Source organism: Centrocercus urophasianus, unplaced genomic scaffold, assembly GCF_019232065.1.
Source record: "Centrocercus urophasianus isolate 14NV4802_14NV808 unplaced genomic scaffold, USGS_Curo_1.0 seq_20, whole genome shotgun sequence".
Lineage (NCBI taxonomy): Eukaryota > Metazoa > Chordata > Aves > Galliformes > Phasianidae > Centrocercus > Centrocercus urophasianus.
The window spans coordinates 18,229,368-18,252,689 of NW_024884756.1; the positions used below are offsets into that span (position 1 = coordinate 18,229,368).

At 36.2% G+C, this 23,322-nt stretch overlaps 1 protein-coding gene across 2 annotated transcripts in view; it reads right to left on the reverse strand.

Annotated features, from left to right (window-relative positions):
• Positions 1-301: 301 nt before the first annotated feature.
• Positions 302-23,322, reverse strand: part of UBR3 (ubiquitin protein ligase E3 component n-recognin 3) — a 94,866-nt gene continuing 71,845 nt past the window's right edge. For both annotated transcript variants that reach the window (XM_042822618.1, XM_042822619.1), the window contains 8 exons: positions 17,921-18,021; positions 10,337-10,461; positions 7,160-7,267; positions 6,552-6,662; positions 5,654-5,830; positions 4,352-4,561; positions 3,105-3,244; positions 302-2,776 (listed from right to left, as the gene is read on the reverse strand). In XM_042822618.1, coding sequence (XP_042678552.1) covers positions 2,659-2,776; positions 3,105-3,244; positions 4,352-4,561; positions 5,654-5,830; positions 6,552-6,662; positions 7,160-7,267; positions 10,337-10,461; positions 17,921-18,021 — 1,090 coding nt within the window. In that variant the 3' untranslated portion in view covers positions 302-2,658. The remainder of the gene's footprint in view (positions 2,777-3,104; positions 3,245-4,351; positions 4,562-5,653; positions 5,831-6,551; positions 6,663-7,159; positions 7,268-10,336; positions 10,462-17,920; positions 18,022-23,322) is intronic.

Here is a 23,322-nt window from a genome sequence, read left to right on the forward strand (position 1 = left end):
GTTTCTTAACTCAGCATTTTAATGTTAGTGCTTTGCAGCAGCAACATTGTAATAACAGGCACAAAAGTAAGCACAGCCTTAAGTGGTGCAGGTAAGCATAAAATGAAATAATCCAAATTACTCATCAAACATACACAACTGCATGCAAGCAACAAAGGAATAAACAAATCAGAATTATTCTCTACACAAAGTACTTTGCTTAAAATTCTGACATTCAAATAACTGCCTGACTATTGTGTGGAATTCAATAATAATTGCATTTTGGATGCCTGAGGTGGAAAGAAACAAATTCACCAGCACACAGATTGACAGGAGACTTTTATTAACATATCTTACAATGCCGATTACTGTATTCCTAGTTTTGTAGTTCTCTGATGCATTTTAAAGATAGATTTATATTCTACAGTAATGTACTGTACTTAAATGATCATTCCTACAGGATATCACACCAGAACATTTGAGTAATGCACACACACGCCACTCTAGTTTGGACCTGTTATTTTTTCAAAGTTAGCTTCATAAAACAGGATAAAAAAAAGTAATGGGGGAAATCAAAATTCTTGTTTAGCAGCATGCAAGGATATTCAAGTACAATTTTCAACATAGTAATTTTTTTGTGTTTTTAAATTGACTGGTGACTAATTCACCAGTACTAAAATAAACGCTATGAAATACCCCAATGTTAAAGTTAAGGCTAATAGTTTAATTCACATCCATATGCACAACCAGAGAACGCTCCATTTCAAATAGAACACAGTAATCAAATTCTGGATACGTTATCTCGTGTGAATATAGCATCGGTGCTTCAAACTAAGGATTACTCAAGTTCATGAGCCCTGTAATAATGTTATGCTGGAGATGTAAAGAAACTTTTTGCTTCTCAATCACACTTACAAAATGGCCTGATACTCATAATGAGCAATGCAAAAATATTACAGGCAGAACTTATAATACAGTATCAAAAAAGTAATATTCTGGAAAAAGACATAGCTGCTTAGTTGGTGAAACAGTAATTTTAATCTTACAGGAAGTACTGTAACATTTTTGAAATATATATATATTTATACGTATGTATAAAAACCAGCATCCATTATTGTGGGGGGTTTTGAGTTGCAGTTATCCAGAAAAATTCATTGTATTTACTCACTTTTCCTTCTGTCCATTCTCCTTGATTACTACTCAGTCATTTTGTTTCCCCTATACACTTTTCACTACGTAATGACTTCCACTGGGGAACTCTTTTCACTGTATACATGTTTGGTTTTTTTTAATCATAAGATGTTTTTATCTTACACATATAAATTTTATTTTACACACAAGCTATGAAAGTCAAAAATACCAGGAACTGCTTGGTAGTGCTGTATGAAATAGCCAACATGTCCAACACCTGTGGAAAAACATCAGTAGCGATATATTACATACCAGTATTTTAACTGTAATCTTTCCTGCCAATGTACACAGAGCGGGGTTTAGTCCAGTCTGGCCTGTTCTCTTGCATCGTTTTAGCCCTCTAAACATGAACTGATCTGGCATTCTTCCAGCGAGGCTACATATGCACTGTGTGTTCACATAGGCTACCCCTCAAGGTTTTTTTGTTTGTTTTTTTTTTTCTCTCCTTTCCTTTGGAAAACCAAGCAGAAAGAATATTGATTATTCTGAACAAATGCAATAGAAGAACCTCCCAAAATGACAGGAAAGATACAAAATTATGTTTCCTTTGTAGAACAGCCTGCACATTTCCAAACCAATAATTCTGAAACATACGTTTCCAAACCAATAGTTCTGAAACATTGGTTTGGTAATGAGAGACAGGCTTATGGTTGTTACACTTATGATTGGGATCTGCTGTGTCAGGTTCCATACTAATTCCCTATATACAGCAACTTCTGTACGTGTTATCACTAACGGTTTATTCAATTGATATGGAAAAAAAGTCAGGAAGAGAACAAAAAGAATGTGTTTTCTGGATTATGTTAAGAGCAATGACCTACCTAATTTACAACTATTTCATGTATTTTATGGAAGAAAAAAAAATAATCTATGAAATTCCTGAGAAAGCATAAGTTTTCAGTAATGCCTGAAATATTTCAATAGACCTCTTGTGGTAAGTGAAATCTTTAAAATTCAACTTTCAGACCAATTGTTACCATGCAGTCTCACAATCATTGTACAATTCATGTCTAATTACAAATGCATACCAAGCAAAAAACCTCAAACCAACACAAGAAAGGCAAAAAAAATATCCAACATAGAAGATGTAGTACACATATACAGTTTCAGCAAAAATTGCTAAAAACTCAACTCCACGCAGAGAAAAATAAAAACTTGTCAGCTATCCCTGGAGCCTCTAAACAACTGTAAGTAAAACTTGTGCTTCTTAACAATATCAGACAAAAAAAGTAGGACTACTGAGTGCAATCATTGCTCACACCATTTTGAGGATTTAATTTCAAATTATTATATGACTATTTAATAGCAACAGCAGCATATTATGCAAAAAAATTTCATGTGTTGACCAAGTTTCCATTTCCCTTTTATGCCCATTCCCCACTCTACCCCGAGGCAAAGAGCTCAACTCCCATTCATTTAAAGCTATTGTCAGTCAAGATGCATTCATTCGTGGTAACAGCGATGATATGGTATGAAGATGATGGTGATTTACAAGCCATTATAATGTGGCCCCCATCTTTTATTGATATGATCAAAAGTATGAGACACCCACTGCTGCTCAAGCACTTTGTATCTTTCCTTGCATATGTAGAGAGGTTTGCCACGCCTGTTTAAAAAAAACAAAACATACTAATAGTTAATATGTCACATAAAATGGAAAACAACTTCATTGTTAAAACATTGTCAATATAAACAAATATATAGAATATTCATATTTCATCCTTCCCCTCCCCCAGAGAAGCATATATTTTTATTAGTAGGGGGCTTTTGGTTTTAAGTAAGATTGCTGCACTCCTTCTCCCTCTTGGAGAAACTTGCAGAAAGTGGGTGTTTTTCTTTCAAGGAAGGTAGAGATTTTTATCTGCTACTGCATTATATATAACTGATACACACAGAGCAGCAACAATAAAACATATATGTAATTAAATCATTACCTAAGATCTCTGTCTTCTTCACCATGTGCATCTAGATAAACAGAGCCCCAAAGGCAGAAACGATGGCCTCTTATGATGATGATGACAGATGCATTAATCAAAAGAAATATTCCTGTCCCAGCTCCACAGTTTTGTGAATGCTGTAGAATTATGAGTGCAGAAAGGGAAGAGTACAAAGATTGTTAGTCTCTGTTAACTTTATAACAAAAAGGACTTTCAAAATATAAACTAGCTTTTCTTGAAACATGCATTATTTACTAGGGTACAGTTTGATAAGGTATATCCTGCCCCAAAATTCTCCAGACAAACCAGAACTCTGTATCTTGTGCTGCCATAACTTTACATACAAAAATGGTTCTAATAACACAAGGGAAAGTACTCATATTCTGTGAAGAGTTACATAAGAAAAATGAACAAAAGCATTCTCTACAATATTTATAATTTGTTGTATAACAAACGATTTAGAATCACCAAATATTCTGCACAGATGGCAAAAAAAAAGAGAAAATAGTTTTAAAAAATCTTGCTTTCTCTATCTACGCTCATAGATCTAGTATGCAGTTCTACAAATCTTTTTTTTTAATTCCTGTTTGCTTCAATATGTCACTCACTTCTGTACGTAAAGTATGTATTTTTTTCTAGATAGCTTTATTACAAGTAAAGGGTATGACTCCACTGACTGAAGTAAAATGTAATTAGTTACATAGGTTCTTAACTCTTTCCAACTGTTTGCATGAAGCATACATACACCTTATATGTAACTGTTAATTGCATTTTAAGTTTTGCCTACTTCTCTCTTCTCCCACTGTAATAGCAGAATAAGGGAGAAAGATAAGTGTAAGGAATTACATGATCCTTATGGAATTTATTTGGGTTTGACTTATGCCCTAGCTATAAATTTCTCCTCAGTTTTGTGAAGCCCATGTATTTCCAGACTTCTTGTAACTGTCCAGTGATACGAGCATTCTGAAGGCAGCAAATTTCAATAGGTTAAAATGAAAACAATGTGTCAACACTGCCCACAACTGCTTTTTAAGAGTTTTTCCACAAAGGGAAATTAGGCCAGAGGCTTAAAAAGATTAATAAAACTGTTTTTCAGAATCCAATCTAGGTTCAAGTATTAGAAATAAAGGCTTAACATGATACAAACATTCATATGAGATCAGGATCACATCAGGACCAAGCAATGGAGTTAAAAATGCCTGTCAGAATGAGAACAAGTACAGAACTGGAATTATCTCTCTTACCAGTACACATTCACAGTAACTCTGTTGTTTGCAGCATAATCCTTTCAAGCATACAAAAGTACCACAAACTAGACAAACAGCAGGATCTTTAGGAACCTTGGTACAAACAGTACAAGTCTTTCTGTGATAATACTGAAAAATGGTATTATAATTCTCAGGCAACTGAAGGAGATGTGGTAAGTCCCACTTAGGCTCCTGGACAAGCAAAGCCTAGAAAGAAAGAACAATGTATCAGTTCTGCACATTCACTTACATGAAACTAAGACAAGAATATCGAAGAATGTCATTCTCTCAGTCCTTCTATATTTCACATACTAGGAAGTGCCGTGCAACAGTCCCCTGCTTCTGCCTGAACACCCTTCCTGTGGACACATTTCGTCTTTTTTAACGGGTACAAAATGAGTGCTAACCATTTCCCAAGGATGTTTTCTAGATGTGACATCACTGAAGTGCAATAACCTTCATGGCTAAAACGGAGGGGACTGCTGCTCACCACATCCACTGGAGGAAAAGTGGAGGAAAATTCTGCTTATTCAAATCCTGTTTTTTTGTTTTGTTTTGTTTGCTTGTTTTTGTTCTTGGGGGTTTTTTTTCGCATCTTTGGCAGAAGATTCAGAATCTGTTACAAGTAAACTGTTAAACAGCTTTTATCATTTTGATCTTTTTCAATACTGATGATGATTTAGATTGGACATAAGGAAAAAGATGGGTTTTCTGTTTGTTTGTTTTTACAATAAACATAAAGCATTGGAACAAGCTGCCCAGAGATGTGGTGGATGATCCGACCTTAGAGATATTGAAGACCTGGCCAGACATAATCTGGCTCTGAGCAACCTAATCTAACCATGGATGTTCCCGTTCACTGCAAGGAATTGGACCAGATGACATTTAAAGGACCCTTCCATCTCAAACGATTCTTTGATGCTCAAAAATATCGCTAGCATCTAATAGGCACAACAGACTTCTGCTGAATATTTTCTTTGAAGAAAGCTTCTGTTACATGACCTGAATAGGCACTAAGTGCAGAAAATATGGGAACAGTTAGAAAATAGAAATGCCATCCTTAGATTATAATGCCTCCAGTAATCATATTGAAAATAGTTAGGCTTTCTTATTCCTTTTTGTAACCATTCAAATCCATATCCACTAACTAACATTTCTGATCACAATCTCTTTCTTATATACAAGTCAGGTTCTCTGATCCTACACAAGAGAGCATGTACACAGTCAAACAATTAGCAGCTGCTTCTGCATCAGTACCACATCAGCTACACTTGCATCACAAGTAGTTTTGCTACATACCTTTACTTGATCTGGATGTCTGTCTGCAAAGGAAGCCAACTCTGAGCACCATTGTGATATCATGTCAAATGCTGGCACTGGCCAATCAAGACAAGAGGCACTGGTGAATTCATCAGATGACTGAAAAGATGGTAACAGACCCAGACAGCTTGCAAGAACTGTGAATTCTTCATCTTCCTTTTGATACAAAACCAGAGATTTTAGATTAGTGCCTGTGCTTTAAATTTTTATATTTATTAGACTATACACAGTTTATTTAAAAATGTCTCTATTCCAATAGCAATAGCAAATATATTAGCATTATTGTACTAGAATATATTCACAAAAACAGAAAAGGTTCTATTTCCTAATTTCTTCTTCCAAATTATCTCAAACTGGATTCTCAAAATAAAACCAGTCAGAATAGGAAAAACAGAACAAACAATAAAAACCAAAAAGTTTGTAGCGGTAGGTGATAATTTTGATGCCATGAAATGAGAAGCAGAAAACTATTTAAATCAGCTTAATATCTCACAGAGCTTAAGCATGATTGTCTGCTGTTGCACTGTCTCTAAGAATAAAGCCCAAATATGAACAGACATTAAGCAAACTCAGGACTGGCGTCTAGTCTGCGTGCAGATTGTCATCTCTGCAAACGCACTGTAAGCTTTAAAGCTCTGCTGTAATTTATGAAACAGATAGGTATGATCAGTTAAAACAAGCACGTATCTGCTGTGAGTTTTTTTGTTGTTGTTTTGTTTGTTTTAAATATAACATTTTTCAGGGAAAACGCCCTGGAAAAAAATACAAAAAAGAGAAATAATGTTGCAGAGGAATAGGCGTTAAGAAAAAAAAACATCAAAATCAAAACAACAGCTTTTAAGTGGATACATTTGAGTGCGCCCTTCCCAGTCTGTACCTGGCAACTAGGTAAATCCCCTCCAAAAAGATGGTGTTGAAGTAGGCTGGTGATCCTGAGGAAAGGTAGGCAGAACTGCTGCAGATAGCACTCTACAGAATCAGGATTTACCTACGGGGGAAGGAAGCAATTACTAAATTCTGAATAAACTGTCGCCAATGTAAGAAACTGCAGTATTTGTCAAATGTATCCACATGCACTCCCATTAAGATACAGTGTATCACACATATGTTTCGAGGGCTGGCAGTCCACTAATTATCTGAAAGAACTTTGTTGCTTCCAACCCCCTGCCCCCCTCCACAGAACTTCCCCAGACAGATACTTAAACATTCAGTTTTCCAAGTTTACTAAAGGCTTTTTGTGCATATGATTAGAACACGCAATTACAAGAAATATTTGTCAACAACTTTCTCAACGCAGCACTGTCAGTAAAGGAAAGGTTTGCATAGACAAATTCTCCCAAGGGGATGTGCTTTGATCTAGAAAATAGAGTGGTACTGCAGTCTTTAGCAAGATCAGAGAAAAGTCATTACAACAACCATGCTGAAATACTTCAACAAGCGATAGAAAAGGGAAGTTATATAAATTTTCAAGAGATTTGCCAATACCACTGTTAATTCATCAGTCTCTTGTTCTTCATATATCTTCCCCATAGACAGCTCGCTCACCACATGACCCAGCAATACTTCCCAAGATTTTTCTCCATTGCATGTATTCTGAAAATAAAGCAATAAAAATCATCTGGTCACAAAAAGAAGAATTTCCTGTAAAAGAAACAGTGATAAAATACATATTCTTCTCATCAGCACATGCATTTTGACTGATAAAGCTGCATGTTGTTTAAAACAACTGAAGGTATAATTTTACAAAAAGGAAATGCATTTAGTTCATAGAATGAAATACGATTTACTACCTTAATTATATATATTCTAAACAGTGTTCTATGAAAACACTTTATGGTTTTTTTTTGTTTGTTTGGTTGTTTTTTTTTGCGAGAACATAAAAATGTTTAAAGTTAGAAATAATTGCTTTATGGATGGATTGTGTTTTGGCAGAACTTGAATTTTAATAAAATGATTTTAGAAAATGATTTTTTCCTAAAACGCATCAGAGTAAGTTACAAACTCTTGCCATGTATCGTAAATTGAAACAAGTCTATGAAAAAAAAAAAAAAAAAAAAAAAAAAAGCTGTGTTTGAAATGAACAGTATCTACTGCAGATGGGAAAAACATGTTTAGTAGAAAGAACAAATAGCCACTTAGCTTTGCATCATACCATTTAAAGGCAACAATTACAAAAGCCATCAGAAACAGAAAGCTGTATTCCCACAATTACTTTTCTTCCAAGTCATACCAGATTGTACCCAGGGAAATCACAGTAAGAATTCTGAGCTACGTTAGTGGTTTGATCACTTGGTGTCAACAGAGGGGAAAGACTTCAGCTCAGGCATGGCACCCAGAACACCGAACAAAGACTCACTTGGCATTATCCACAAAAGACAAAAGTGTGATCTTTGTAGGCATCAGAGGATCAAAACATCCAGCGTTGTCAGCATGCAAGAAAAAGCCAGCCTGAACCAAACTTTTAAAACCATTTGGGCCTTCAGAAACTCTGAGGAAAAGCTATGCTCCTTAAATAAAGACAATTTCCTTCATCACATGCAAAGCAAAGTACTTAATCTGAGGACTATGGCTAAGATTATGTTTGCTAGGTAGGCATTAGCAGGAACATGGCTGATGAAAGAAGAGATGGGCCGCAGCCGAACTGGGAGAGAGGAAGAGGGAACTGTGCAATTACCACCAGCCAGCACTCAGAGATCTCTTGAACACACATTGGGTCCATGCAGCAATATTATGCAGGATGAAAAGAAGGAAGAAAATCCAGAAATACATTTGGGGAAGGACAAGCTCATCTGTGGGCCTTTTGCAAAACCACTGCTCTTGGGCTGGAAGTCAAGAAGGAAAACACAAGGATAACGTAGAGAGCAACCTTGAGCACATACAGCCAAGCTTCTGTCAGAACTTGGACCTCTGTACACAGATGATCTACACAAGACAAGAGCAAGGAGGAGGATGTTTTTAAGAGGGATTGAGAGACTCTCCATGCAGAATATATGCAGCAAGGAGCAGCATTCCTATTTACCTCCTACTTCTTTGCTCTACCACTCAGAAAACTGTCAATTTCCAATGGGCTTATCGCAGGAGAAAAGCCAAAATTCTCAAGCTGACAGAAGTAACTTTGTTGGGCTCTTTGAACCACATTAGATAACAGGATCCATTCACATTAACGTCCTGTTTAATATACTACAATTTCCCACTCATTCTTAACATCCAAAGACAAGCATACCAGTGAAAATTTCACTAAAATGGAGCTGTCTTCAATATCAAAAGAAACAGCTACTGCAGAAAACCATTATCTCAGACATTATCATTATTCGCAAGCCTAAAGCACAAGTTTCTTTATGTGCTGCAAATGCTTTTATGCTTCTATAAGAAAACATCTTAGTAACACAGGTAGCAAGCTTACTTGTCAATGCCCTAAGTCGGTTTTTATACAATCGAATCTCTCATTGCAGACAGCAAAATAAGCATTGTAAATGTATGTTCAGATAAACCCAAACTTCTGCTGCTAACAAAAAAGCAGCCCGTGTTTATCACATGGACTACAAAAGAATATAAACTGGTAGCACTTAATATGTTTTAATGCCTTCCACCAATGATTTAAAATTGTAGAAAATCCATCATTTGGGAATCACTTAAGTAAACAGAAAAATACAAAACAAAACCAAAAAAAAACACAACAGCAACATTCTTAAGCAAACGTTCTTGAAACTGTAATGACATAAAAATACATTGAAAGAATGACATGAATGGAAATTTAACGAAGTGCATTATTATTCAGTGTTGGCCAACACATGTCATTGGCACCTTGGAGTACTGACAGACCAGAGCTACAAATCCAACTTACACGTGAAATGCAGGTCGTGTTTCTCAGTGTGCCTTTCACTTTACAGCCAACACAACCAGGTGTTGTGTAGAGGAATACTCCTGCTTCCATTTCCTCTCTTGCCCCAACACTTCCATCTTTTCTGTTGGTATGCACTGGCAGCCTTCTGACTAATCAATCCATTGAGCAGAAGACTAGCTGAAGGATTATGTGAATGACAGTGCCAGTGCAGGAAGAAGGTGGGGAAGACTGGCTAAGGGAACTGTGTCTTTTGGTAAGAACTGGCATTCAATCAGCTGAGCTTCCCTTTAACTCGTAAATGCCACCAAAAGATAAGGAAATGATAAGGAAATATTTCCCCTATTCAGTTCACACTTTTCTTAATTTCCTTCTTTGTTTCTCACCTGAGCACCTCAGACTGCAAATTGAGAGACATGAGGACGGCTAGCCAAGAACATTGTGAACAAGAAAGGCTTTTTCCAGCAATAAGCTTGTCTGCCTGTATGTCTGCTAAAGGAGTGGTGCATCTGACCAACACATGGTTTATCTAGGAAGGAATACTACCTTTTTACCATTGTAACAAACTCAAAAGTGATACTACATAGTTATAATCTCAAATCTGAAATTCAGTTCTGGAACTGGAAGGTTTCCCTGAAACCTGCAAAGCCTGTAAAAATGGCACATGCAGAAACAAAATACTCGATTTTTGTTAAGAAGAAGCAAATTATTATATGTAAAGCAGAGTATTTTGTTACATTTTTACCAGAAATATAAATGAAAAATTTTAGTAATAAATAGTAATAAATGAAAAATATTAGTATTTTAATAAATTAACCAACCTTTTTGAGAGCTCCTGACTGCTTCCATGCCATCCTATCTTCAGCACTGCATTTAACAGAAAGTGCTACCAGGGCTTGGGTGTACAATAAAGTAAACAGCACCTTTACAATGCAGGTGAAGTGTTCTGTAAAACAAAGCAAGGCATTTACAAACACTTTATATTTTTAGCAATCATACTGACTGCAGAGGCTTTAGCTAAAGATTTTTTTGTTTGCTTTTCACTTGAAAGTATAAAAAAAAACCAAAGACATAAAACCATTATATTTGCTTACTTTCAAAACCAACTTCAGTACCCTAGTGAACTGAACAAGTAAAGGGCAAATAATTTGCCACTGTTCTTCCATATGTTCATCTTAATCCTGATCACAAGTAATCTCTCCTAAGGACTTGATGGTGTTACAGAATTCTGTTTTGTCCAAATGTTGCCTCATGTTAAGCCACTGACTACTGATGGCTACAACTAACTAGGTCCTGTAGATGTAAGCTAGCATCCTACCACACCAACTGGTAATGACTAAATTTGAGTTAAGTCATAGTCATACAAATACTGGAAGAGTTAATTTTGTAAAGAAATCACAGCACAAAGGACATTTATCATACTCCAGTTTCTTTCTGCATCCAGATAAGGATCCAGTCATATCAGACATGCTGCAAATCACTCTTACACTGAATAATTATTTACCAAACATCATGTGAATACAGAAGTAGGATAAAGGACAGACTACTGTTTTAGAACTTAGCTTAAAAGAAAAATCTTTATTTGCTTACGCTTCTTCATAACATTTAAAGGGCTTATCTCCTACATATAAACCGCAGGAAAAAGGCTTTGAAATCTTTTCTGGGAAGCTAAGAGTTGATATGCAATGTCCTAAAACTGGAACAGGAAAAAGGTGAATGTAATCATCTCTGAAAGGAAAATGCAGCAACAATCTCTGTCTCTTTTTACTTTGGGCTGTATCTCTCTTTGCAAATGATCTGATTTCTAAAAACTTTAGGTAGATCAAAGAAGTTTCTATCATTAGTTTTACAGCTTCTTAAAGCACAACTATAACAGCAACATATTAAATCTAAAACAATGTACACAAAAATGAAGATTTTATTAAAAAAAAAAAATCTACTGAAGCTTTGAAGTCAAGCAAAATAATTTTATTTATGTAAACACCTTACAAAAATTGGGTTAAACTTCATTTTTTCTTCCCAAAGGATTTTAACAAGCTTCTTACATGAAGATGAAAAGGAGATAAGCGAGATGAAATGCCTTCCTTCTCTTTTCTTCTACCTGGTATCAAAAACAACTACTGATTTCTGAAATGAACACACCTAAGACTTAGGTGCATAATGAAGTTTATGAATTTATGAAAACAATTGTTTTTATATTTAACAAATGTTTACAAATGAATGCAGAGATAGATTTTGATACTTTTAATGTCATTGAGTGTATAAAACAAGCATAACTTAAGTACTTAAAATGATTGTTTATTCTAATGACGAAATTAATACTACTTTTTTTTTGCATTATCTTCCTGACTTGTTCACATCAAACATGACAACAAACTCCGCTACACTTCACTCAACCAATTCTTCAGCAGGTAGCATTATAGCTGGCTTTCCTCTCCACATTTTCCCAGAATGGGAATCCATCGTATCCCATTAACACTCTAGGCCACACTTTTCTCCTCTGCTGAGACTTCTACTTCCTTAGAAATCCTTCTGAGGAATAGAAGAGGTAAAATTTCAGTAAATTTTTTGGGCTGAGATGCACAAAATTCAACTATGAGCACTCCGAGAATTTATAATTGCCTCTTCAGCCTGAGCTAAAGCCTACAACTGCAGCTATAAATGACCTCGAGTTCCAACTCAGCCAATAGCAGACACAAGCAATAAAGACCTGTGAAAACAATAATGAAATTGTTTTTTCTGCAGATATAACTGACTCAGACAGAAGTAAAAACTTCAAATTTCACAATCTCCTACATTCATAAGACAAACTTACTGCAGAAGCCATCTACTTTAAAAGTATTTGGTGCTGCTCTACCTTTAAAAAAAGAAAAGGATTCAAAGAGAATGTAGGCAAGTGTGACTGCATACCTATACAACTACCAGTTGTCTTCCCAACCTCTTGCCTAACTGCAATCTCTTTTGAACACTGACTATCTTACATGAATATGTAGACCAAGGGGGGCTCCAAGAACTTTGGTGAAGCAAACACTCAACAAGAAGGTTGCCATTTTGGCTAATCTACCAATACAGATTAGCTGTAATGGTTCTCACACATTTGCTTTATCTCTTTACATATTGTGTTAAATTTTGAAGTTTAACTTTTGATGTTTTAAGTAATATGAATAGCTCTCTTCATTCTTAAAATATTGAAGAACATAATTCACTCAATTCAACCAGAAGATATTAACACTCACCTGAGAGAACATTTTGTTGTTCTTTTCTTTATATTTTAGTCACATGTTCAAAATCAGAACAATAGATATATTGAAACAGCTTAGTTAGCTCAGCTAAAAACACTGGTATGCATCTTTTGTGTTTTGATTAAATTGTTCATAATTTAAGTGAACAGAAGACAGCACTCTTGAAGCATGAAAGGAGGTTTGGAATACACCACCCAAGAGACTCTCTGAGCTGGGCCTAACAAGACAAGCAGGATCTGGAGATAGAGAGCAGTAACATCTGTATTTTAAATACTGCCCTCTCCGTCCTTTGCTTTTTCTTGGAAATTCTAGGCTTTGCTGACTAGAAGAGCCTCTTAGAAAAGTTCTGTTTGCTAGCTGTATTTGAATACAGCCTGCGTCAATAACAGCTGAGAAATGATTCCAACATCTAACTGAAGAAGAAGCAAAGTGTGCAGAAGGCTTTCTCAGTGGAAATCAAGATATTCCTCCCTAATACAACATTTCAAAGATTTCGGTTGTATCAAAATTATTTATGCCAGTAACAGTCTGCATTTCAATTATCAGATTTGCATCTTGGAATTTATTTTTGTTGCAGGAAAATCAGACCACTGATCACCGTTCAGCAGCCTGCCACAGCCATGTCCTCCTCTAAATAGTTTCTTCTGTGATCCTACAGTGCGCACATGGCACTCCTTAATATGCTAAAACTATTACATTTACTGAAATCTGATCTTCGTTAAATATGATTCTTCCTCATCTCTAATTCAACCCCACAGCTAATTTTTAAATTCACTAGAGATCTTTATATCTTACATATATGTTTAAAAATAAATTATTGTTGTATTTACTTACATAACTCATAAATGATGATGAATTTGTTTTTTTGAGAACAGAGAATTATGTTCCAAAAGCACACGTTCATCTAATATGGGAGAGTGCCTGGGCTACTATTAGGAGGTCCTGACTTCTGTAAAATTTCATGGCATATTTTCAGGAAATAAATAAATAAATAAAATCAGAGGAGCATCTCAGAGACAGTCTGCTAGTCTGCTGTATAATGAGGGCCCAGGCTTAGAGACATGTATTTTATTAACAAAAACATCCCAGGGGAGCTGCATTAAAAAAAAAAAAACACTAGGATGACCAACTATCATCCCACTATTATATGAGATTTCTCATTACTAAAACGAAAGATACTTGACATCTGCAGGTATCCATAACTGTAGAGCTGTTACATTCTCATCTAGCACAAAGAGCTGCTTCCTCCCTTTGTGAAGCGCTATCTTGTCTGCCTTTCTGTTGATGCTGCACTGTGTTTTCTTAATGGCCCCCTGGTGGAGCCTGTGCACTTCTGTTGTTTTTTCCCCCTCTAGTAATTCTAAAGATCGCTAGTATATTTGTAAGCTGTGATGCCTTCATCCCTTCTGCTGCAGATGATACACTGTGAAACATCCTGCACTAAATGCAATTAGGACTTAGGTATATGCCTACAAAGACTAATTAGTACTATTCTGACAATCTAAAAGTTACATTAGTAAGACTAGGTCACTATAAGTGAGAGTTTAGTACTCAATTTTTGTTCTTATTTTTGCACAATGTTGAGAAATGCTTTTATGTTCCTACTTGTAAAAAATTTTTGGAACGAAATTACTTCACAGCACCCTATTCCATTAATTGCCCCTTAAAAACAGAGTTTAAAATACCTTAAGAATAGAGTTTATATAGGAAACATTTCAAAAACCCTAGCTTTAGTATTAGTGCAAGAAGTGTGCAGGTTAGTGCATTATCAACAATCTTCCAGTTTAATTGTTAGCAAATCAGATAGCATATGCTGGCAGGTGATGACAGCAGAAAGAAAGCAAAAGGAAGAATCTTCGAGTGAACTCAAAAGGTCATCTTCATATAAACAGCCTTCGAAAATTTTCTTCCTCATCTACAACTTGATCAGTTATTTGAACAAGTATCTTCAGAACAGAGCGCTGAACTTAATACAATCTATGAAAGGCATACTGAAAGCCTCTATATATACAGATAAATATCTTCAGCTTCCACATTCAAATTCGATACTATTCAAGTTGATTACATTCATCCTATTTTTAGACAAGATCCTTATCCAATCATTAAAGGAAAGCTTGAGTTTTCACCCCGGTGCTGCCTGCTCTACTTTCACTGCATGTCATTGAAACTTTAGAGAAAAAAGAACATGTCAGAGCATGCAGGTCAGACCCTTCAGCATCCAGGCCTTATCAGAGCTGGGAAAATAGAAATAAAGGTGTGTGTGCAGGCTGAACTTAGGTGTTACACACTAAAGAAGAAAACCTTTCCCACAGCATATGAAAGTTAGGCTAAACTCTCAGTGTCACTCTCACATCACAGACGCTCCAAGCAGCACCGCCCGGCTGCACAGTGGAGCCCCAGCTAATTTCTGCCCCTCCCTGCATGTGAGGCACTGAGGACAGCACCAGGCCACTGACAGCCAGCTAGCTCAGCACTGGCCCTGTGCACCTGTGAGCCACACACACACCCAGAATCAGTTTTGTTTGGTATTTTTAAGTACTTTGCAACAGTGATTTTATTTATTTATTTTAATTTTTATTTATTTATTTTGCTTTCAAAGCAAAACAGAATTTGAAAACAGTAGAAGTGACAAACACTGTGCAATTACAAACCTGCTCGCAGGGGTCTCAAGTCAGGTCCTTGGACAATAAAAATTTTCACATTTAATGGCAACTATGAAGAATAGTTTATTTTTTCTTAAGAGATTTGTTCAATATATAGGAATTGTGTCACCAAAAGGCTGTAAATTTGGTTTACAAGGACAATTAAGTTTTTAGCATCCAACAAGCTGCTGTCTCCATTTCTGTACTGCCTTTCTTCATACAGAACACCATTTTGTATTTCGATAAGAAAGGAGCTAGAGCTGCTAAAAAACAAAATCCCCATTTACTGTTACTCACTGTTGGTAAGTCCCAACTGTGAACTGCCTATCCTCTGCACTACAGCTGCAACAAAATTAAACCAGAACCTCCTTTGTGGATTATGTGTTTGGTCTTGAGCACATTTCAAAATGCTGAGCATGTAAAACTATAAAAGCTACACCCACGTTCTAGTGTCAAGCATTTTAACAAATTATGATTAAAAACATAAAATTATTTTCATTTATTGAACACAGAGGCTATTTTGCTGATTACACCACAAAAGAAGTATACTGTATCTTTTTCATTCTCTTCTTGACAAATTTGGTAAGTGCTTGTAAACGCCCTGACCTCCACCACAAAGTTCCTCCAGCAGAAAAGGATTTAATTTGCTGTGTTCGTTGTGATGTGTCCAGATGAATTTTCTTTTCTGAGTGAAAAGGCTGAATGTTAATGGCATTTTTATTACTTAATTGATGCCAGATTGTAAAAGATACTGACAGCCATCCAAGAGTTAATAGGATAGTTAACACAACTCTTAGTGCTGTATCCGAAGGGCAGAAGATGAATTTTGGATCCTTTCCTTACAGAGCCCTCCTGTTTGCCTATACTAAAAACAGTTTTAATGAACAGAAAGATGATTCAATACTTTAGCTATTTTAGTTTCCTGTAAGGATACAAATATTGCTTCTATGAACACATTAACATGCCTACAAAAAAAAAAAAAATACTGTAGAACCAGTCCCATTAAAAGACAGCACTAGAAGAGGAAGGAAATCTTTCATTCTCTAAGCCCCAAACATTCTTCATTACCATTACCATGAGGTTCTGCACCACACTGCAGAAGAGGTGGTGTTAAGTCTTTTATTAAAAGAATATACTCAAACTTATCGATCAGCACACTGACGCCTGCCCTGAGTGCTGGCGTCAGCCAAGCCCACAACTCCCCGCACCCTGCAATCACTTCAAAGCAGCAAAGAACATTCAGGAAGCAGCAGGGTCAAACATGGATTTTTTCATCTGTCCCTAGCCCGGCATGTGACCCAGCAAAACTCATTTTTACCTTTTCACATCTAGCCTCTCTACCAAGAATTAATGATATCTGCACTCAACTCTGTGACCTATACCCCCAATTACAAAAGTTCTACACATATACGTTATTACCTATTTTTCTGAACTGCATTCTACACCTCAGGACAAAGTATTATGAAAGATCTTTTCACTCTGCCTGTTTGGATGAAGCAAAAATTAGAAAGATAAATACTAATTTATTTCCGATTTAATGCTCTGCAGTTGTGAAGCGGTTACATTCATCACCTTCCTGCCGCCTGCCTTTAACCTTTCAAATGCAACAAATACTAAAGCTAAGAGCAAAATCAAGATGTGCTACTGATGTGCAATATTTTACAGACTTATCCATAGGATGCCTTACCGTCACTAACTGAACATTGCCTTTCCTAGGATAGGCTTTCATAAATGGTATTCTTCAGTGCTCAACTGTAAGCTACAAAAAGACTATTGTTTGTACTTTGGCTTGACCACTCCCTTCCCTGAAGTTTCTCTCTTTAGACTATATTTTGCTGCTCTTAACTCCAATAAAGTTAGTTTACATTAAAACTGGTTTAAAAAACCAGAAAGGTAAGTGTTTTCAACAGTATGCTTCCTACTCCAGATTTTTTACCTAATAATCATTTGGACATGTTTAGTCCATAAACACATACAACATAACAAACAACACAACCCACCATGTTAACTGACACAAAGTTGTTTGAGCTCAAGTTTTAACTCAATTTGAACAATCAGTAGTGAGGACTGAACACTTCCTTCAGCAGAAAGTTAGGTGTATGTAAAACAGCCTTCATATTCACCTATTATACACAAGTGCTGCAATTTAAACTCTGAATTTCAAACTAAATTACAATCTTTCAGCCTGAGGCACTCAGTTCAACTTGAAGTATTGAGCTGCCCGTCTAAGAAAAGAGATGAAGGTCAAACAAAGGACACCTCTCCTTCTGGAAAATAAATAGTTTTGGCTCAGCTCTTGTATCTTTACTGAATAGGCTGACTGATAAGGTGAGAAGACAAGGGACACAGATAAGCCTGTCGAACTACAGCAAAAATTTCTGTTCAATGCCACCTTCTGTAGATAAGGGAGAAACATTATTTTAGAATGCACAGTAGACAAGCTACAATTTACAATTCTGGAAGTCACTATGAATGCACACTGATAAATAATCTTTTAAATACACATATTCTTGCAACATACCTTTGCGCAATGGCTGAGGCATGGTTAAAATCTGGATTAGCAAAAGGGACGAGACATCTCTGTAAAGTACAGGAACTTCGGGCAGCTCTTCACTTATCAGTCTGGAAAGAAAAGCCAAAGGAAATTTTTCATTCTACCGTATGACTCCATATTTTATTTTGTACCGAGTGTTAAATAGTATTATATTTTATATCAAGCTTTTAGAAGCTTGTCAAATCATTAAATTCATTTAATGCCACTAACAGATTGGAGTAACTCAGTAAGAATGTTCACTATCCAGGTACCTAACTGTTGTTATTCTAAAGCTTTCAAGAACTGTCTGTACCAGTTATTTTTATATACTGACTCAATCAACATTCAGTATTTCCATTTAAAAGTTTTGGCCCTAATCTAACAAAATACAATGCATAGTTACATAGCAATGTAATTATTTGTTTTTCAAAGTATGGAATTTCACAAGTATGCTATAACAACTAATATTCAAATTGCATTGATGTTACAAGGAATGTTCCCATTGGGAAATACTGAGACCTCAGAAAAGATTTGCCTTCCTTCATGCAAGGATATGAAGATTCAAGCAGCCATCACAGGTGGAATTATCCAGTTTTACAAACTTCATTCAAAATTCCACAAAGCTTTAAGGACAGCAAATAAGCACAGAGACAGCGCAAACTTCTGAACTAGTCAGATGAATTCAATAACTTCATCTTATTGCCGCATACTTAAAAGCAGAGTATGTTAGTAGATGGGAAACAAAAAGAATTCTCCCCTCTTTAATTGACAGGGAAGCACGAGCAAGATCTCAAGCAGAGATGTATGGCAATGCCCAAAGACATCCCCCACTGTCACCTTTCCTCTTCTGCAACACTCACAGAAAAAACAGCTGTTTCGAGTCTTACTCCCATTGCCAAACAGTGCTGGCACTAGTTGGCTGGCTGTTTAAATGCCAGTGGAAGAACTGAGATGGCGACATTAGAGATGATTATCTCCCTACTACAACAGGAGTTGCATTGTAAGGAACAAGGATAACTGATCGACTCCCCCGTGGAAACCAGTCTCAGGCTGACAGATAGAAACATTGGAAAGGAAAACAGCACATACTACTGAGTTTCTCTCAATGGAAGTTTAAATGTTGCCTTCACACATCCAGCATTTCTTTTGAAGATCTCTTCCCTTAGTCCTTAGGCTTTTCCCATCTTTTTTCGTCTTCCGTTGTTCTCAACAGAAAGTGCAGGAAAACATCTCCCTCTCTTGGTGGGAACCTCACTTATTTAAGGCAGCTATAAACCTTCACACAACATAGCAACTTCACTGGGTCCTTCATAAAAACCATCTGAGAAAAAAATCAGCAAGCCAAAATGCATCCAACCTGCTACAGCTTCAAGGCTTGCTGAAAAAAAATGAGAGAAGCTGTCTATCCTGCAGGTATATTACAGTTGAGGAAGTGTGTGTGTGTGTGTATATATATATATAATATATATTATTAATATATACTGTAATATATGTGTGTGTGTGTGTGTGTGTGTGTGCACGTATACACACACACACACATATATACATATATATGTATATATATATCCTTATTATAATGTTAAGTCTCAAGAAGTACAGAAGAAAACAGCCTCACTCAAACAGCTAGAGAAAAAGCTTTCTGTAAGGCTTTTTATATAATTGATCTGTAATTTATAATCAATCATCTAAAATCGATCATTTCAGAAAATGACTGCTCTGAAACAGCAATATCCATATTTATATATGCATGCCTCCTAAAGAAACAAAGATTAAATTCTACAGAAGAAGGAGTATCAATTCCTGCCATGTTACCAAGTCTCTTTTTCAAAGTGATACAGATAATGGATTTGCTTATCTTACCAAGTTTCTCCAATTTAAACTACGACTACTTATACTCTACAACCCATGACGCTGGTTTTTAAACTTGTTCTCATTATGTGATGACTGAAAAAACACAGACAATCTCTTAAACTATTTGTGATCTTTATGTTTTTAATTTATATATAGTTTTCCCCCAGAATTTAACTTGAAATAAGGTTAAAATATCAACTTTCTGGTCATGTTTATTTGAATAATTGATGTCCTTGTAGTAAAGAGCATGAGTATTATTTAACAGTCACATAACAGTGAGGCAAATACTTAGTCTGACAAAATTAGGCAAAACTTCTTTATGTACATAATACAGTGATTGACTGTTAACATTAAAAATAAATGAAATTATTTTTACATTCAGGAAAAAACAAATTGCCTGATCTATTCATTTCATATAAATTGGAGAAGTTAAGTCACATTAAATGTCAAGGTTTTACATAAGCTGCTTCAGTTTATATCAAGCACAGCAACCACATTAAGTACTTAAAAACTGCTCTGTCATTATTTTAGGGCTAGTGCAACTTCCTCATTATGACACAAACTGAATTTGTGAAACATTTTCAGAGTATGGAAATTACTCATCTGCTTATAATCCCCAGTGCACATGGGAAACCTTGATAAATCTGACTGTACAAAAACTTCTGCCACAGAAGCAGTGAATAAAATGAAAGGAAGTATAACTTCAGATGGGACCAAAGTAATGTAAAACAAATCCAGTTGCATTTGTAATCTGTGTCCATTTAAAAATAAGAAGAGGTGGGGAAATGAACTGTACGATGAAATACAAACACACCAAAATAAAAACTGCATTGTTCAATTTTCTCTGGAACTGACCTCTGCTCCAGTCCAAGGAAATTGGGCTGAACGTCCTTCTGAGCCAACATCAGAGCTATCTATATGCTGACAGCACAATGACAGAGTCACTTCTTTGGGAATGGATACAGAGGAAGAAAAGACTCTGTTCTGCTGTGAAACAAGCAGCATCTTAACTCTACATGCAAACAGGCACGCTTTTCCTTACATAAAACCTCTCCTTTCCCTCTTCTCTCAGCTACAGACCAGTTTTGTTTGATACTAACATCAACTGATTACAAAGTTAAGAATTCAATAAATAAAGCGGAAGCTTTGAATTAACCTTAGGCCTCATAACTGTCAGAAACAGAAAGCCCAGGACACAGGGATAAGGACAAAGCTGAACAAAGGCTTCATCACTGAGGGCAAATTCATATTTTTTTGTTTTTGTAATAATGTGAGATGCAGCCTGCAAATCCCAGCCTGCGGAAAGGTCAGAGTAATACACAGCTACTGATGTTAATAATTAGAAGGTAGAATTCTAATATTTATTCTGGCTAAACTCCAGGATATGATCACAATTCTTAGCTGTTGCTGTGTCACAGCAGATTTTTCAGCATGGCAGTTTTTCCTCATTATACAACATGGGATTTCACTGACAGTACTGAATCAGACATTTCCCATTCTCCCTTTCACCACTGTGCCCCTGGCACTCCTCTGTCACCCACTGCCAAACATATCAAAAATAACCTTTCTAAAAACAGATGAATTAATTTACTTGGTTCAAGACGCAGCATGCTCAAGTTACATCAAAAAGCTGAAGATGGTGAGCTACTGCTGAAACTGCCTTAACATGACCTGAGATACCAGGGTGTGAGGCAGAATCGTCTGTTCACTGAAATCCGTCACAGACAATAATGAACAGGCTATGTAATGCCATCTCTTGCACAAACCTTAACTGAACCCTATCGTCTCATCGTTCTGTTCTCTATCTTCACAGAAAGTTTTATTTTTCCTGTTTCACAACAGTTTTTGTGATGGCAGTGTTAGTTTCCCAAGCACAGTTGCTCAGTCTAATCTCTGTGCTGCAGTTTATTGCCCTGGTACAACATTATAAGCAATCACTGAAGCGATCAAGCTTAGAACAACAAAACACTTAAGTAAAAACAACTTAGTCTATTTCAGAATTTCAGTTCATCGTGAAGTTCCCATCCACTTCCCAGTGGCTTCTAGTGCAAAGACTGTTAATGCTTTATCAAATTGTTCTTGCTAATACACGTTCTTTGTCAACACAAACAAAAAAGAAAACCCCTCATGAGATGTACATTTAAAGAAATACATATCCTTTTATTTCAGGTTTGCCATTCCTGAAATTCTGGCTATTTGGACTAGTCCATTGAATTCACATCTGGGTCCAGTAATTATTGCCTCCAGCTGCTCCTCCTTCGTCGTTCCCTGCCAGAAGCTATTATTCCTCACAGCACAATAGTTGGGTTATTTGATCATCATTGAAACCAAATCCATCCCGAATACAACAATTTGCTTATGCACAGCCTGTGGGACCAAGCATATATTACATTTCACTGAATGAGCCACATAAGAGAAAGAATCCACCATACCATGATGTGAAAAATCCAGCACTAACTCCATCTATTCTCTAGAGTTTCACAGTTCACCAGATTTAGCTTTACATTTTTTTTCCCCACCTCTTCCTTCCAACAGTTTACATTAACATCCTTTTTCATACAGTATCTTCTTGTCCAAAATACCCTTGATTTCTCCCTTACCTTGGTGTCACATGAACTACTGCATGAACTACTTCCTCATATCCTTTCAGCTGCCATTTTCAACTACAGTGTGAACCAGGTACAACTAGCTGACACTAGGCAAAAACAGAGACTTATGGAAGTGTAGCACAGCAATTCTTCAAGTCTTTACAAATTACTTCAAACAGTTCTTCCTGACACATGAAATCTAAGGCACTGTATGTGAATTCTGACAGCTGTGGATAACAAAGCTAAAAATTGTTAGCTATACATGGGTATTTTTAACAGTAAACATGTATGTAATAGAACAAGGGGCTGTGGGCAGACTGGAACACAAGAAGTTCCATTCTAACACAAGGAAGAACTTCTTTACTGTCAGAGTGACAGAAAAGTGGAACAGGCTGTCCCATTCCCCCTGAGAAGTTGTGGAGTCTCCTTCTCTGGAGATATCCGTTTGGAACCAACGACAGACATTTTCCTCTTGCTGATATTTTTTTCCTAAGAGCTTTACTTAGCTTTAAAAACCACTGGTCAGATTGACAGTTTAGACTACTTGGTTAGCCTCAAAACGGCAAAGTACTATCCACATTTTAGATCTCCCACCACTTTCATAAACTTCTCCAGTTTACAGCAATGTTTTTCCTTCTAATCACTTCAAATGCTCTTTCCTGCATATACTATTCTGGATCTCTCAGAATGCCTTGACACTGAGAAGTGTGCAACTAGATCATTCACAAGAATGCCATCTTGAAGTGCAATTACTACTTCAGATTTCTAGAATACCATAACAGATATCTCATGTTTTAATCTGTGTCCTAAAGTCTCAAATAATCCAATGAATCTCTCTTTTCTGCAAGCTTTTTGGGGTCTGCAGAATAAGACAGTAAAGATAGTAAATGTTCCAAGAAATGAAGAAAATACAGTTTGATTGCATCTGAACAGTAACTATTTACTAGCAAA